The sequence below is a fragment of the Chamaea fasciata genome, unplaced genomic scaffold, assembly GCF_029207755.1.
Source record: "Chamaea fasciata isolate MVZ Bird 193981 ecotype frontalis unplaced genomic scaffold, bChaFas1.0.hap1 SCAF_13, whole genome shotgun sequence".
Lineage (NCBI taxonomy): Eukaryota > Metazoa > Chordata > Aves > Passeriformes > Sylviidae > Chamaea > Chamaea fasciata.
This window is the reverse complement of record NW_027094098.1, coordinates 3,966,168-3,980,109: the sequence shown is the minus strand read 5'-3', so window position 1 is coordinate 3,980,109 and position 13,942 is coordinate 3,966,168. Positions and strand designations below refer to the sequence as shown.

At 47.0% G+C, this 13,942-nt stretch overlaps 1 protein-coding gene across 1 annotated transcript; it reads left to right on the top strand.

Moving 5' to 3' along the window:
• Positions 1-4,047: 4,047 nt before the first annotated feature.
• LOC136296472 (haloacid dehalogenase-like hydrolase domain-containing 5) lies at positions 4,048-12,461 on the top strand. Its single transcript, XM_066195598.1, has 7 exons — positions 4,048-4,454; positions 5,110-5,222; positions 5,935-6,028; positions 7,221-7,254; positions 8,148-8,322; positions 9,292-9,480; positions 10,294-12,461. Exons 1-7 carry the CDS (start codon positions 4,215-4,217, stop codon positions 10,688-10,690), a joined length of 1,242 nt encoding a protein of 413 aa, XP_066051695.1. The 5' UTR covers positions 4,048-4,214; the 3' UTR covers positions 10,691-12,461.
• The last annotated feature ends 1,481 nt before the right edge of the window (positions 12,462-13,942 follow it).

The following is a 13,942-nucleotide window of genomic DNA, read 5'->3' as shown; positions in this document are numbered from 1 at the left end:
CCTGATGTCTGTTTTATTCTAGCACAGAGGATTGTGATGATGGCTGCCCTAATGGTAACCAAAGATTGGGATCATAGACAGCCATCCCTGTGGGGATTTTGATCTCTGCATCCCCTGCTGCTCTAGGTTTGTGAATCCTGGGACAAGAGACAAGGTAGAGCCTGGTTTCTCTGTAGCTCTGTGGAGCATTTTTGAGCAGAGTGCCCTTGGCTGCATCTGAGGGAACAAATTGCAGAGTAATGATTTGCCACAGTGGCCTATAGCAAAATTCCCATGTCCTGCCAGGATGGGGAATTGCTGGTGGAGTCAGGGTGGGGAAGCTGCTGTGGCCACAGCCAGGAAACTCATCCTGTTTGTCCTGGAGAACTGAGCAGTGGGCAGGCTCTGCCTCAGCTCTGGGATGTGTGTGTGGTGCCAGGTTTACGGCTCATACCATCTCTGGAATGCCTCAGCCCTGAACGCATCCAGGGTATAAAACAAGTTCTTTATGTCCTCTTACATGTCTGCTTCAGAAGTTCTGCCCCGTGTGTGATCCTGGCTTGAACACCAAGGGGATAAACTCTCTGATTGTTCTGTCTGCTGCATCGGTTTGGGCCTGCTTTTGTCTCCTACAATTGCATTTGTGTGTTTCATTTAATGCCAGCCACATCAGTGATGCAGATGGAAACCACCTTCCTTTTTCTGTCTCCTGATGAGTGCAGTGCGGCTGCTGAAGGATCAGTTTCTCCTTGCAGTCAGAGGGGTGGTGAGGAATGTTTGTTGGCAGCACTAGGAAATAAGTGGATTTCCGTAATCTGCATTAGAAGATGAGCAAGATAAACAGAGACAGCTTTGCAGAGTATCCATTAACTAATGGATGTATCACTTAGAAGTCTAGCTGCAGGGACTGTGGTGTTTGTGCATGATAGGCTTTTTCCCAAAAAATGAATCACAGAATGGGGTCGGGCTGGAAGTGACCACTGTGGGAAATCTGGTCCAGCCTCCCTGCTCGGGCAGGACCATCCCAGAGCACAGGGCACAGGATTTGTCCCAACAGTTCCAGGGCAGCTCCAGTGAGACAACTCCACACCCTCTCTGGACAGTCTGTTCCAGTGCTCAGTCACTGCACAGGGCAGAAGTTCTTCCTGGGCATCAGTCCCTGCCCATTCCTTGTGTCCAAATGGTTGACACCACCAAGCGGAGCCTGCTCCATCCTCTTGGCTCCCCTCTCAGGCTCCCTCAGCCTTTCCTCCTGAGAGAGATGCTCCAGTCCCTGCTCCCCTTGGCCAGGCACAACCAGACAGAATGTTTCTTCTACTTCGTTACTAAATTAAAAAACAGCTATCTCCTCGGTGGGAATGTTGTACTGACTGCTCCTCGCACCGGTGCTCCGGAGGGGCCGAGCCTCGGGGGGCTGGCCGGGCGCGGAGGAGCTCTGGCCGGGCGCGGAGAAGCTCTGCGGGAGCGGAGGAGCTCTGCGGGAGCGGAGCAGCTCTGGCAAGGCGCGGAGGAGCTCTGGCCGGGCGCGGAGGAGCTCTGGCCGGGCGCGGAGCAGCTCTGGCCGGGCGCGGAGCAGCTCTGGCCGGGCGCGGAGGAGCTCTGGCCGGGCGCGGAGGAGCTCTGGCCGGGAGCGGAGGAGCTCTGGCCGGGAGCGGAGGAGCTCTGGCCGGGCGCGGAGGAGCTCTGGCCGGGCGCGGAGCAGCTCTGGCCGGGCGCGGAGGAGCTCTGGCCGGGCGCGGAGCAGCTCTGGCCGGGCGCGGAGGAGCTCTGGCCGGGCGCGGAGGAGCTCTGGCCGGGCGCGGAGGAGCTCTGGCCGGGCGCGGAGGAGCTCTGGCCGGGCGCGGAGGAGCTCTGGCCGGGAGCGGAGAAGCTCTGCGGGAGCGGAGGAGCTCTGGCCGGGCGCGGAGGAGCTCTGGCCGGGCGCGGAGGAGCTCTGGCCGGGAGCGGAGGAGCTCTGGCCGGGCGCGGAGAAGCTCTGCGGGAGCGGAGGAGCTCTGGCCGGGCGCGGAGGAGCTCTGCGGGAGCGGAGGAGCTCTGGCCGGGCGCGGAGCAGCTCTGGCCGGGCGCGGAGCAGCTCTGGCCGGGCGCGGAGCAGCTCTGGCCGGGCGCGGAGGAGCTGGCCGGGCGCGGAGCCCCGGCAGGGCGCGGAAGATCTCTCAGGGCGCTCCGCCGCGGTCCCGGGGCTGACGTTGGCCGGTGACGCCGTGACGCTGCCCCGTGGGCTGGCGCGGGCCCGGGCGGGGCGGTGGTTGCCGGCTCCGCACTGGGCTCGCCATGCGCCGGGCGCTGCCGCCGCTCCGCGCCCTGCTCGGGGCCGCCCGCCCGCCGCGGCTGCCGGCGCCCCGGGGGATGTGCGGCCGCCCGGCCCAGCGCAGCGGGCACAGCGCGGTGAGCGGGGCCGGGGCCCGGGGCGGGCGGGCCGGGGCGCAGCGAAAGCGAAACGGGGAGCGGCGGAGCGCGGCCGGGCCGCCCGCCCTGCCCGGGGCCGGGGATGCCCGGGGGTGTCCTCGCGTCCCCGGGACGCCGGGACGGATTTCCCGGGCGCTGCCGGCCGGAACTCCTGTCCTGGGGCTGCGTGTGCTCCTGGTCTCACAGAGCGAACGAGGGAAACTCGTTCCGACCTCTGCCGGCTCCGTCCGTCCCTTTGGTTGTGCAGCTCCTGCCACCAAGAGTTTCTTTAGGGTCAAAAGGGAAACAAAGCTGTTGACATCATTATCCCTAGCTATCATTATATCTATCATATTCTCAGTTCTTTCCTTAGTGCTTTTTCCCTTTGTAATACTTAACTTTCTGCTAGCGTTACTCACTGTAAAATTCCCATTTGTAATCTGTGATCTGTACGTCTGTTATTTATGTGTCGCAAAATGAACGTAAAGAATCGCATCCGCTACAGAATTCCAACACCACTACAGTTTCAGCAATTTCATGTACCCCTTCACAAAGCCTGGGAAGACTGCTGGACATGTATTGTCAGGCATCTTCAGCAGCATCTCTGCAGCAGTTGGGTTATTTCTGACACAGCTTTCCTGCAATGGGTGCAGGCTGTGTGGAGACAAGGGCTTCAGGGGGAGTTCTTGCATGTAAAGACAAAACCCAGCCTAACTGAAAGGAATGGGAATGCAACATATTTACAGTGTTGACGTTGTTAACTCGGGCTGTGTAAGGGAGCAGATTTTCGCTGACACTTGAGCTGCATCCCCATTCCCAGCAGTGCCTGTCCCCCGGCTGCGGCGGGTGAATAATTGATGTGGAACAAAGTGCTGCTTGAGTAGGCAGAGTGCCCTTCCCCTGCCCAGGAGACACGGTGGCTGGGGGTGTGTGCCCTGGGACAGCTCTGGTAGCGAAGGCTGTGCCACCTCCCACGGCTGCAATCCTTCCTGTGCCTGTTCCCGCACCACGCTCAGCCTCGGCCCTTAACCCGTCCCTTTTCATCACTGATCATACATCCCAAGGTTCCCGGTTGCTGTTTTAGGCTCGGGAGAGAAATGAGCTTTTAATTGATGGATTTTGTTCCGTACTTTTCCAGCCTGATCTAGTAACAGTTCCGTTGCTCAACATCTCTCTGTCTCTGCTCCCTGACCTTTATCACCCTCCCCATCTCCCTCGCTCTCCTTGCTGGGGCTCACCAGGTCCAGCTCTTCACTGCCCCGAAGGCAGGCACGGAGATGTATTTTATTCACTCGAGCAGCACCTTTGTCTAAGGAGGTGCTGACTTAACCAATTAGTCTGCCCCGTGTGGAACTACGACTGAAGCCACGTGTAGGAGCACAGCAGCCACTTGGATGTAATCAGACTCCTGTGGAACACATAAACACCTTGTATAAGGGAGGAGCCAAGCACAAGACTTGTATCCAAGACCTGCCTGTTGCTGAAAAATTTACTTTTGTATATTTTGTTAGCATTCCGTGGGGCTCAAGCCATTGAAGTGTGACTCACTGGCACAGCAGCAAGTATTCTGTACCTCTTGGCGTCAGTTTAAGTTAATTTTTCCACATCTTCTGAAATGGTCTGGAACTATTTGCAAGGCAAAAAAAGCTCTCATGGGTCTGTATGCATAAGGCAGAGGGAGTTGCGGTGCTCCTTGTGTCCACGTGTGTTTAGGATGAAGATGTGTCCGTGAGGCACATTGAGATGTGCAGAGTTACAGATCCCCTGCTCTCACTGGAGGTGTCTGTTCTCAGGGAGCTGTAGCTGCTGTAAACTCTAATAAATGTGTCTAAAGACAGACATAACTAATGCACCCTTTGATCTCCCTCTCCTTCCAGCTCAGCGTGCTGCCATCCTTTGGATTTCTCTTTGACATTGATGGGGTGCTGGTGCGAGGGAGGACCCCCATTCCTGCTGCCAGAACAGCCTTTCAAAAGCTGGTCAATTCTCAGGGACAGTTCCTGGTGCCCGTGGTCTTTGTCACCAATGCAGGGAACTGCCTGCGCCAGAAAAAAGCTGACCAGTTGTCTCACCTGCTGGGGGTTCCAGTGAGTCACTTACATCCCATTTATTTCCTGATAATGTTGAATGTGTCAGGTGTATTATCTTCCATTAAATGCTGCTCACTTAATCAGGTCTGCTTTTCCCTTAAAGCTTTGCTGAAAGTAAAAACTGCTGTCCAAAGCTAATGGAATTTCCACTGGTAAAGGCACTGATTTTTCTTTCCAGTAGTAAAGCTAAAGGAATTTCTTTGGAAAGGTGGTAAGCAGTGATTCACAGGAGCAACTTTCCAGGATAATAATCTTACTGGTTAATACCTGTCCCGTTCAAGGGGTGGGGATATGTAAACTAAAATCTTCTGGTCAGCAATTAAATCAGAGCTGCAGTCCAGCAAAGGGCCCACAAACCAGGGCAGTTCTGATTCTCCTTTTCTGTTTATTTCCAAATTAATTTGGTGATTTTATAGAATTGGGAGAGAAAAGTTTGTTCATGTTGAATAGAGCTGGGAGCTCAAAGGGTATGTATGATAATTTGTCAGTAAGGTACTCTTTTTCTGGCACAGTATCAATACCTCATTTGTGAAAGGAGAAAATGCTGATTGTTTTGTAATTCCTGGAATCTGTCACGTCTGTTAATTGAATCTACGTATAAATAACTTCTCTGAAAAATAACAGACCCCTTTTGTTTTTAAATCCCAAACAGATTTCACAAGACCAAGTGATGATGTCACACAGTCCTCTGCGGATGTTCAAGCGTTATCATGAAAAATGTGTCCTGGTATCTGGACAAGGACCACTTCTTGATATTGCTCAAGAGTATCTTTTTAAAAAGAGTTTAAAAAACCAACAGCTTTCTGTCAAAGGGTTCTCCTTAACCAGGTTCAGGGGTTCGTATGGATCAAGTGAAAATCAAATATTTCAACCCTACAAACGCAGTAATCAATAGTAATGATAGCTCCTAGTGTGGTGCCCAATTTATGTTTTGAATGTGGTTTTATACCAAGTGCCCAAAGAACTTGAATTATATTGATTGTGTTGAATTATATTGATGTCATGGTGGTATCAAAGCTTCAAACTGTAACTTAACAACCTTAGCTTTTGCCTAAGCTTTGCTCAGCCTTCCATGAAGTCCCTTCTACACTTCTGTCCTTTAGTGGGATTTTCATTAAAGTTGGTGTAAATCATTAGTTGTAAAAATGTATGTGCAACTTTTAAGGTCAACCTCTATTTGTACAAAACTGAGAAAAAGGTATTGAAGGAACTTTGCAGTTAATGGTCAAAATTCATTAGGCTTGTCTGAGAGAGAAGGAGATGAGAAGACTGAAAACAAAACAGACCAGCTGTGGTCTCTCATTTATCAGCAGTGGGACGATCATCTTTTTGTCTGACAGAAGGAAAATCTGTCTTTGATGCTGCTTTCATTCCTAACTAATTTGCCGACTGAATACCTTTAATTGCTTGAAGGGGAATTAGCAGCGTCAAAAGCTTTTCCTGTGGCAGCTGTGTGTCCTTAGCTGGTGTGTCCCAGCCTTGGCTTCTGCCAGCCCATCACCATTGACACCCTGAGGGAGAAACGCCCTCTGCTCGATGCTGTTGACCATGACAGAAGACCCAACGTCCTGGTGAGTGGAGATTTTTTGTTTTAAACCTCTCTGTTTGCTCATTGCACGACACCCTGTAGCAGGGGGTCAATATTTAACTACCAAGCTAATGCTGCTGTTCTTACATTGTATTTTGACTTTGCTTTTCTGCTTCCTTATTTGTTTTATTACCGCATTCTCCAGAACAACTCTTTTCTCTCAGCAGTAATTCTTTAACCCAGCCTTTGATTTTTTTAAGCTGCTGCTGTGGGAAAACTCACAGTCTTATACAGATTTCTAATGCAAAATCTGTCCTGGAAAGCTGATTAGCTTCCTCGGAAAGTGTGAAAGATAACATCAGCTTTTCCCTGAAAATATGATCGTATTGGTATTGTTTCTAAGCCACGAGGTGGCTTTGAAACGACCTTCTTTCTTTGAAGAGCAATAATCTTCCCTTGAAGGACTCCCTTTGCTGTTTATAGCACTATTTAAATGTTAACAGTGGTTCCAGCTGAATTGTGCGGAATTTAAAGCAGAAGTGAGGAGCTGGGTGCGCTGGACGTGTTCAGGGCCAGCCTACAAAGTGGATTTTCCCCACCTCTAGTGAGGACATTCCCTGTGGCTCCCAGAATCCATCGCTCAGTTGTGCCACCTTCTGCTGGGCTTCTCACCCGAGTGGATGGGGAAGGTCAAGAACCTCTTGAAGTGTTTGTCACCACAGAGAGTAAATGATGAAGTGCAAACTCTTAATTGTTTAGCAAATACGTTACATGTTATGCAGTGCATTCTTTATTAGAAGTGTTAAAGAAAGACATCTCAAAAACTGTTTTTCAGATGTCTTGGTACTACTGGAGGCCTCTTACTGCTGTGCAAAAACAAACACCTATACTTATATACACAGGTCATTTAAACAACTAATTCAATAAGTAATTTAAACAACTAAAATTATAACGCAAGTACTTTTAAGAACTGCAGCTCAAAAGCTCCAGAAGCAGCTCAGGAGGAGCAGGAGGCTGGTGCAGGTACAGCACAGTCACTGCTGTCCCTGTGCCAGAAATGTCACTTCAGAGTGGAAACACAAATTTCTGAGTGAAATGGCTCCAGGTACTTACCAAGAGAGAACTCATTTCCTGTCAGAATGGCAGGAGGCAGCTGTGGGAGCTGTGCTTGGGTTTATTCTGTTAAAAGTAGATGTTTAACCTTGTGGAAGACTTTCACTTCTTTCTTTTTGCAGTCCCCCTCTGCTGTGGAGCTTCCCAAGATTGAGGGTCAGTTATCTTCCTTTAACTTGCATATATCCATTAATAAATGAAGTATCTTTATTTTATTTTATATTTTATTTTATATTTTATATTTTTTAATTTTTATTTTATTTTAATTTTAGTTTTCTTAGACTTTATTTTTATTTTATTTTTATTTGATTATCAGAAATTATTTTTACCTTGTTGTGGGCACTTTAGAAATTTGTCTGAGACAATCCTAAAATTTCCTTGTTAATGACATCTGTCATCATGTGTTGTAAAGCTGGTTTTTAATGGGCGCAGTTTTCAGCCACTGGGGTTTGATGTTTGAAGGGTGTGTGAGGTGTCCTTCCCTTTTCACCTGCCTTTAACAGGCTCTTGTTGCCCTCCTTCCATAAATGAGGAATGAACTGATGTTCATTATTCAGAAATAATTGGTCTTGTTCTTACAAGATGGAGCTGTAGTGTGAGAAGGGTCTGGTGTTCACTCTCATCTCATCTGAACTACAGGAAAGTAGAAATTGGACTTTAGACTTTAGGATTTGAAAAATCCATGTCAGGTTATTGCTGGAGACCAAAGCAGTTTTTAAAAACGTCCAAATTTTGCTCTAAACAGAGAACTCGTAAATGATGGAAGACTTAGAAATACAATTTAGAAGTTTAATATTGTAATTTCTGGAGAAACTTCACCTGAAAAATAAAATTCCTAAACCTGTAGATTTTGCAGTGGGGTTTTGTTACTTCTGAGATTTTCTGTGAATGGAGGGGCACGTGTATATTAAGCCCCTAAATTAACGTGGCTATTTGATCAGTTCCTGGCTGTATTGAATGACTTCTTCAGTCTCTTTAGGCCACGTTTCAGAGGCAGCGTTAGGGATTCTCTGTTAACAATTCCTGTTCTGTGCCTGTGCTTCTCACAGCTGTGGTGCTGTTTGGGGAGCCAGTGAGATGGGAAACCAGCCTGCAGCTGATCATTGATGTTCTGCTGACGAGTGGCTACCCTGGGAATCCCTACGAGCAGGAAAACTACCCTCACATTCCTGTGCTTGCCTGTAACATGGACCTGATGTGGGTGGCTGAGGCACAGTCCCCGAGGTAAGTGCTTCATTCATTTCATTGGCATTGATCTGGGGCTTCCTCAGTTTTCCAGCAGGATTCAGAGTCAACCCTTGGACACAGAATGTTTGATGAGGCTTCCCAGCAGGGCTTGGCTTTGAATGCAGCGTCCCTAATGCACTTTCAGCTCATGCTGCCTCCTTGCTGCCTGCGTTGTTGCATCCAGGAAATCAGTTCTCAAGAGAAGAGCTGCTTTTAAGCTCTAAACCCTTTTGTTTCCTCACTCCCAGAACAGTGGACGAAGAGAGGTTTTTTTTCCCTGAGGGCCTCAGAGCCTCGGTTCAAAGGCAAAATCTGAAAAAATTATCAAGGCCATTGTTTCATTTCATTAGGTCCCTCTTTGGTATTTCTCTTTTCCTGGTAGGGTAAAGAGCTGACCCTGCTGGTTGAAAGCAGTGAGTGGCTCTGAGCTGAGGACAGTGCAGTGAGCTCTTTAAGGAAAACTAGGAAAAAAACAAGTAGAACACGCAGAACAAGGTGCCAGGACCTCTTAGAGTGGTTTTGTTTGATTTTGCTTTCAACAGAAGGTACTTTTTAATAGGTTTGTTTCCCCTCCCTTCCCCTCAGTCTGTAATTTGAAATAGAAACTTGTTACTGTGATTTGGTTGCTGCCTGAGTCCTGGGTCAAAGATCTGGCTGCAGCCAGGATACCTCCAGTGAGCAATTTTAAAATCAGATAGATCTGTTGTGCCATCCCAGTAATGTGAGTTTATTGTGGTGTCTGTTGTTCAGCTAATCAGCACTCAATTTTCAGTGAATCAGCTGCACAAGTGTTGCATGCTGAGGGGAATTTGATAGTTGCAGGACACGATTTATTCCTAAAAAAAAATCATGAAATAAAAAGCCTCGGTTGATGTTTTTAACCTCAGATAATGTACTTTGATTTGGGTTTATATCTGTGTTGGTTTGGGCGCAGACCGTTCATGGTTTGGGTTTATATCTGTGTAGGTTTGGGCACGGAACGTTCATGGTTTGTCTGGAAAACATTTACAAGAAGATCACTGGCAAAGACCTGAAGTACGAGGCGTTGATGGGCAAGCCCAGCAGGCTGACATACCAGTATGCAGAGCACCTGATCCGGGCCCAGGCCCTGCAGAGGAGCTGGGAGCAGCCCATCCAGACCCTCTATGCTGTGGGGTAAGGTGTGCTGAGCCCCACAAACACACCAGGAAATCCCAGACCCTCTGTGCCGAGCCCCACAAATACATCAGCAAATTACTCACAGTGTAAATGCCAGCCAAGAAAAACACACAACTCTTACCAGCTTGTTTCTCCTGCAGTTAAGACCATCAAACTTTATTGGTGCTGTGTTTTTTATCATCTTTTTTTATGACGTTTCTAATCTTAAAAATCAATGATGCTTTGCTCTTTTTATGTGAAATTGCTACAGAAGCACAAAAGGTGTTTTATATGCAATTCAGATTTATCCTGTTTTTTTTTAAATTTTTATTTTTTTCTGCAATAGGCTGTGTCAATCTAACAAAAAGGGTTTGCCTGGGTGTTTATTCTGTTAGGTTTAGTGGTGTAACACCAACTGCCTTTGAGCAAAGGACACTTAGAGACTGTAGAGCTGGACTTTATCTCTGAGGTTATTTAGGTTAGTCATGTGCTGCCACATCATAGAATCCTTCTCAGAGGAGAAGATAAAGCTCTATTGTATGAAGGACTGTTCCAGAATCTCCAAGATGTTTGAAAATATAATAAGCTCATTCATGGGCTGCTCATACCTTGATTTTCTCTCCCCAGTCTGCAATATGAAGAGTGATTCATTTTGATCCTGCCGCGCTTCATGAAAACGATGCAATAAAATCGCTGCGGGGTTGGATTTCTCCCTGTCCACCCGATTCCGCATAAAGTTGTGTAAAGCAGACAGCAAACTGTTAAACGGAAGCTGTGAGGATGTCTTTTGGCAGCTCAGGCTGCAGTGCTGACTGCCTCTCTCCTCCGCAGGGACAACGTGATGACGGACGTGTACGGCGCTAACCTGTACAACCGCTACCTGCAGGAGAGCTCCAGGACTGGCCCCACATCCCTCCTCCAGGCCAAGCTCTCCGGGGCAGGAGGCCCTGCCCCGCTCCCCCAGCACCATGAGATCAGCCTCAGCTGGGAGAACGAGCTGGCAGGGGCAGCTGCAGCCCGGTGCAGGTCCGTGCTGGTGTGCACAGGGGTGTACAGCCCGCAGCCCCAGGTGTCCCTGCACCGCGGGGACAGCCCCGCCCGGGCCGCCTTCCACGGCCACAGGGACTTCAGGTTCGACCCCGGCCTGGTGGAGCCAGACCACGTCGTGCCAGATGTGGATGCTGCTGTGGACCTGGTCTTCCAGCTGGAGAACTTTGCACCTCAGTGAGGTGATGGCATTTCTGAAGGACCGCTCAGTGCTGTGCTTGCTTTCCCCAGAACACACTGTGCTTTACAAGAGTGCCACAAACTGCTGCCTTCTAAATTTTTTAACCTCGAAATTAATACAGTCTTCTCTTAGGTACGCTTATCAGTAGTACAGGTAGGTACGTGTGTGCGTTTAAGTGTATTAAATATCAGTAATGCCTTTTATACTGCTTTTAAATATGTCATTTATGGCATGAGTTGCCCTTTATTGTCTTCCTCTTTGTTATATTAGTTCTTTAGTGGCAATATTTCATAGGATTCATGTACTGGTACTTCAGTCCCTCCAGGACAGTACCTCCTTTGGTTTGCTGAAGATTTAGCTTTTAGCTGTTGGGGATCTTTGAGGATCTCAGATAGTGGTGCTGGGTCACTCAGTCCATTCCAGGTGGGCTGGTACGGAGCACAACATCTGTTAGTGCCTGGCATTCTGCAATACTGAATGCTCCCTCCCTCCACCCAGAGCGGAGTTCAGTCTGTTCCACTTTGGATTTGCTCTCATCTAACCTTTCCTTGTGTCTGTTTTCCCATGGCCCCGGAGTTTTATTGCTCCTCTCTGCTGTGTGAAGCCTTAACTGTGTTGGAATTCCATAGTCCTGGAAGGGAAGGAGCAGACCTGGGTGCCCCCTGTGGCCTTTTTGCTCTTTGCCTTTCTATCTGTTCTCTTTTTTTGTTTTTGTTTCTTTTTTTTTTTTTTGATAAATTTATAATCCTTTAAAGAAAGCTTTAATATTTTTGTTTGAGGTGTTTCTGTGAGTTGGGACTTTACCACTGGATCAGGGACTACTGCTCGGCCAAAAAGTGCCTCCTAATTTACTTGAAGCCTCATACCACTGTGGTAATTAACTGGCCTTTAGTGTAATATATTTCATCTCATGTCAATGTTATATGTTGTTTGGTTCATGGATTTTATAGCTGTTCGTTTTGAAAAGAAAAAGTAATTTATTTTTTGTTATTTTTGTAAAATACTTCCAAAGTTTTCATCCCAAAGAGGTCTTTGAAAATATTTCTGTGGGTTTTGTTATAACACAGTATGTGTTGTACTTGTGACATAAGCTTGGAAAACATAACCCAATCATTTGTTTTAAAACCAAAGTCAATTTACACACAAAGATCAATTCACATTAGGGACTAGTCAGGTTTTTAGGGCTGGGTTGTTGTTTTTTTTTTTCAAATTAGAACTTGTACAAACAAAAACCTGGGTGTTCATTTCTCCCAGGTTCTTTGCAGGGCTGGCAGAATGATTTCGTGGCCAAATCCTCCACTGCTTTTCATCCCCAGAGAACTCTGAGAGCTCCCAGCTGCTGTGAAGTCAGATTTTGTTGTCGTGTTTCCTCTGTTTGCAAAGCACTGTAATCCCCCCTCCACTGTCAGGATTGTTGATTCATCTCTTCTGTTTCCTAAGTAGCTTTCAGTGTCTCACTGGATCCAGTGTAAGGACACTGCTGCAAACAGTTTATTTCCTGCTTCTTCACTGGAAAAGTATTTACAGCAGCACATTCTTGCCTTTTTATTGGTACAATAAACAAATATTTACCACTTTCTTTAGCACTTTCCTGTAATATGCCAAGCATTTGCAAAGAATGCCAAATCTAAGTGAAGGCTGTAATTTTGCAAGGTCAGGATGATTTGAAGTACATTGTTTCAGTACTCAAGCATGTTGCAGAACTCTCTAACTTTACCGGAATTGGTGAAGCAAGGAATAAAAATGTTGGAAGTTGCTGAAGAACAGAAAATGTTCCGTTTGTTTCTCCTTTTTTTTCTCTACAATGTGGATTAACACTTCGAAAGGTTCACGAAGGAACTGTATATAGACCTCTTAAATCTCATCCCTCATGGAAGCATTAACATAAAATATGTTTATAGAGGAGGAGGACGGTCCCTTTTTCTCTGTCACATCACCAGTACAATCTGTGACCCTTGCCCACAGTGCAGTCCTGCAAGCATCAGGGTATTCCAGATTTTCCAGCTCCATGGACTGAACTCCAGCTTGGTGAGTGGCAGTTTGGGCTTGGCAGACCCTCAAAAAGCCAAAATGCTGAAAAAAACAGATGAAGGAAGTAAAGGAAATTAGAAATAGTGACCTACACACAGAAGGCAGTTGCCAAAAGAGGTGGAAATCTCTTTCCATCGGTGTAAAGGGGAGAAGCTGGGATTGCAGGAGTTTCTCTGAAGCTCTGCTCGTGTGCTCTGGAACTTGAGCAGGAATGGGTACTCACAGATAAAACAGCGTATCTCTCACAGTCTGAATTAAAATCTTTTGTCTAGACCAGGATGAATTCTTGGGTGATGAAACAGATCCTGTTTTCAACCTTGACAGGAACCAGGCTATACCCTTAAAAGTTTCAGGGAAGTGTTTCTGTGGTCACTTCTGTGAATAGAACAGACCAGTGCATATTCCAAATAGCACAGGTGGGTTTATTTTGTGTAAAGATTGGTTTAATTTGTCAAATTCAGAGCACCTGGGACTCAGCTGGTCTGAATTAAAAGTTCTCCTCCTTGCATTGTGTTGGTCTTGTATGCCAAGCTCAGAATCCAGTACTGGAATCTGGGCTCATGCTAAATGTGCCTCACAGTTTAACACCCACCAGGTGATTGATTTATTTATTGGTTTATTTATTTACCTTTTTCCTGAAGCAGAAGCAGCACCTGTTGTACAGGTAAGAATCTCAGAATCAGATTTTCCATAGGATTTGGGATTGGTGGCTTGTTTTATGGAACTGTATCTGGTTTAACTGCTAACTTCCTGCCCATAGATGTGGAGAAAAAAATATTCACTGAACTTAAACTATAAAAAAATACACTTTTTTTTTTTTTCAGGTACAAGCTACATAATGAAAGGTCAGTTCACCAGAGCAAAAGAAAAATGGTTGGAGTGTGTGCAGATCTCTTCTTATCCAAACTATTTCACTTTCTTAAGAGAATTTCAGGGAGAGTTCCCAGAAATGGGAAATAATTTCTAGTGTTGATCACATGCACTTATAAAAAGCCATTAAAAGGGAAAAGTTTGGGCTTTTTCCCCACACAGACTTAGAAACTGCAGTATAAATGTGTAGAACACATGACAAAATGCAGGTCAGCCCCTCCCAAGAGCAGGTAGATGTTAATCATGACACCTGCACTATTTCCCTCTCTCACCCATTCTCTCCAGCACTCCGGGGCAATTACAGCCACAGGTTTCAGCAGTAAAAATGTGTCCTTAAAGAGAGTTAACTGA

Bases quoted from the DNA above. Each gene is read 5' to 3' on its own strand.
- LOC136296472 (XM_066195598.1), top strand. From the start codon at position 4,215: ATGCACCCTTTGATCTCCCTCTCCTTCCAGCTCAGCGTGCTGCCATCC. The intron at 5,223-5,934 runs GTATCTTTTTAA...GGTGTGTCCCAG, and splicing joins CTTCTTGATATTGCTCAAGA to CCTTGGCTTCTGCCAGCCCA. The intron at 8,323-9,291 runs GTAAGTGCTTCA...ATATCTGTGTAG, and splicing joins GCTGAGGCACAGTCCCCGAG to GTTTGGGCACGGAACGTTCA.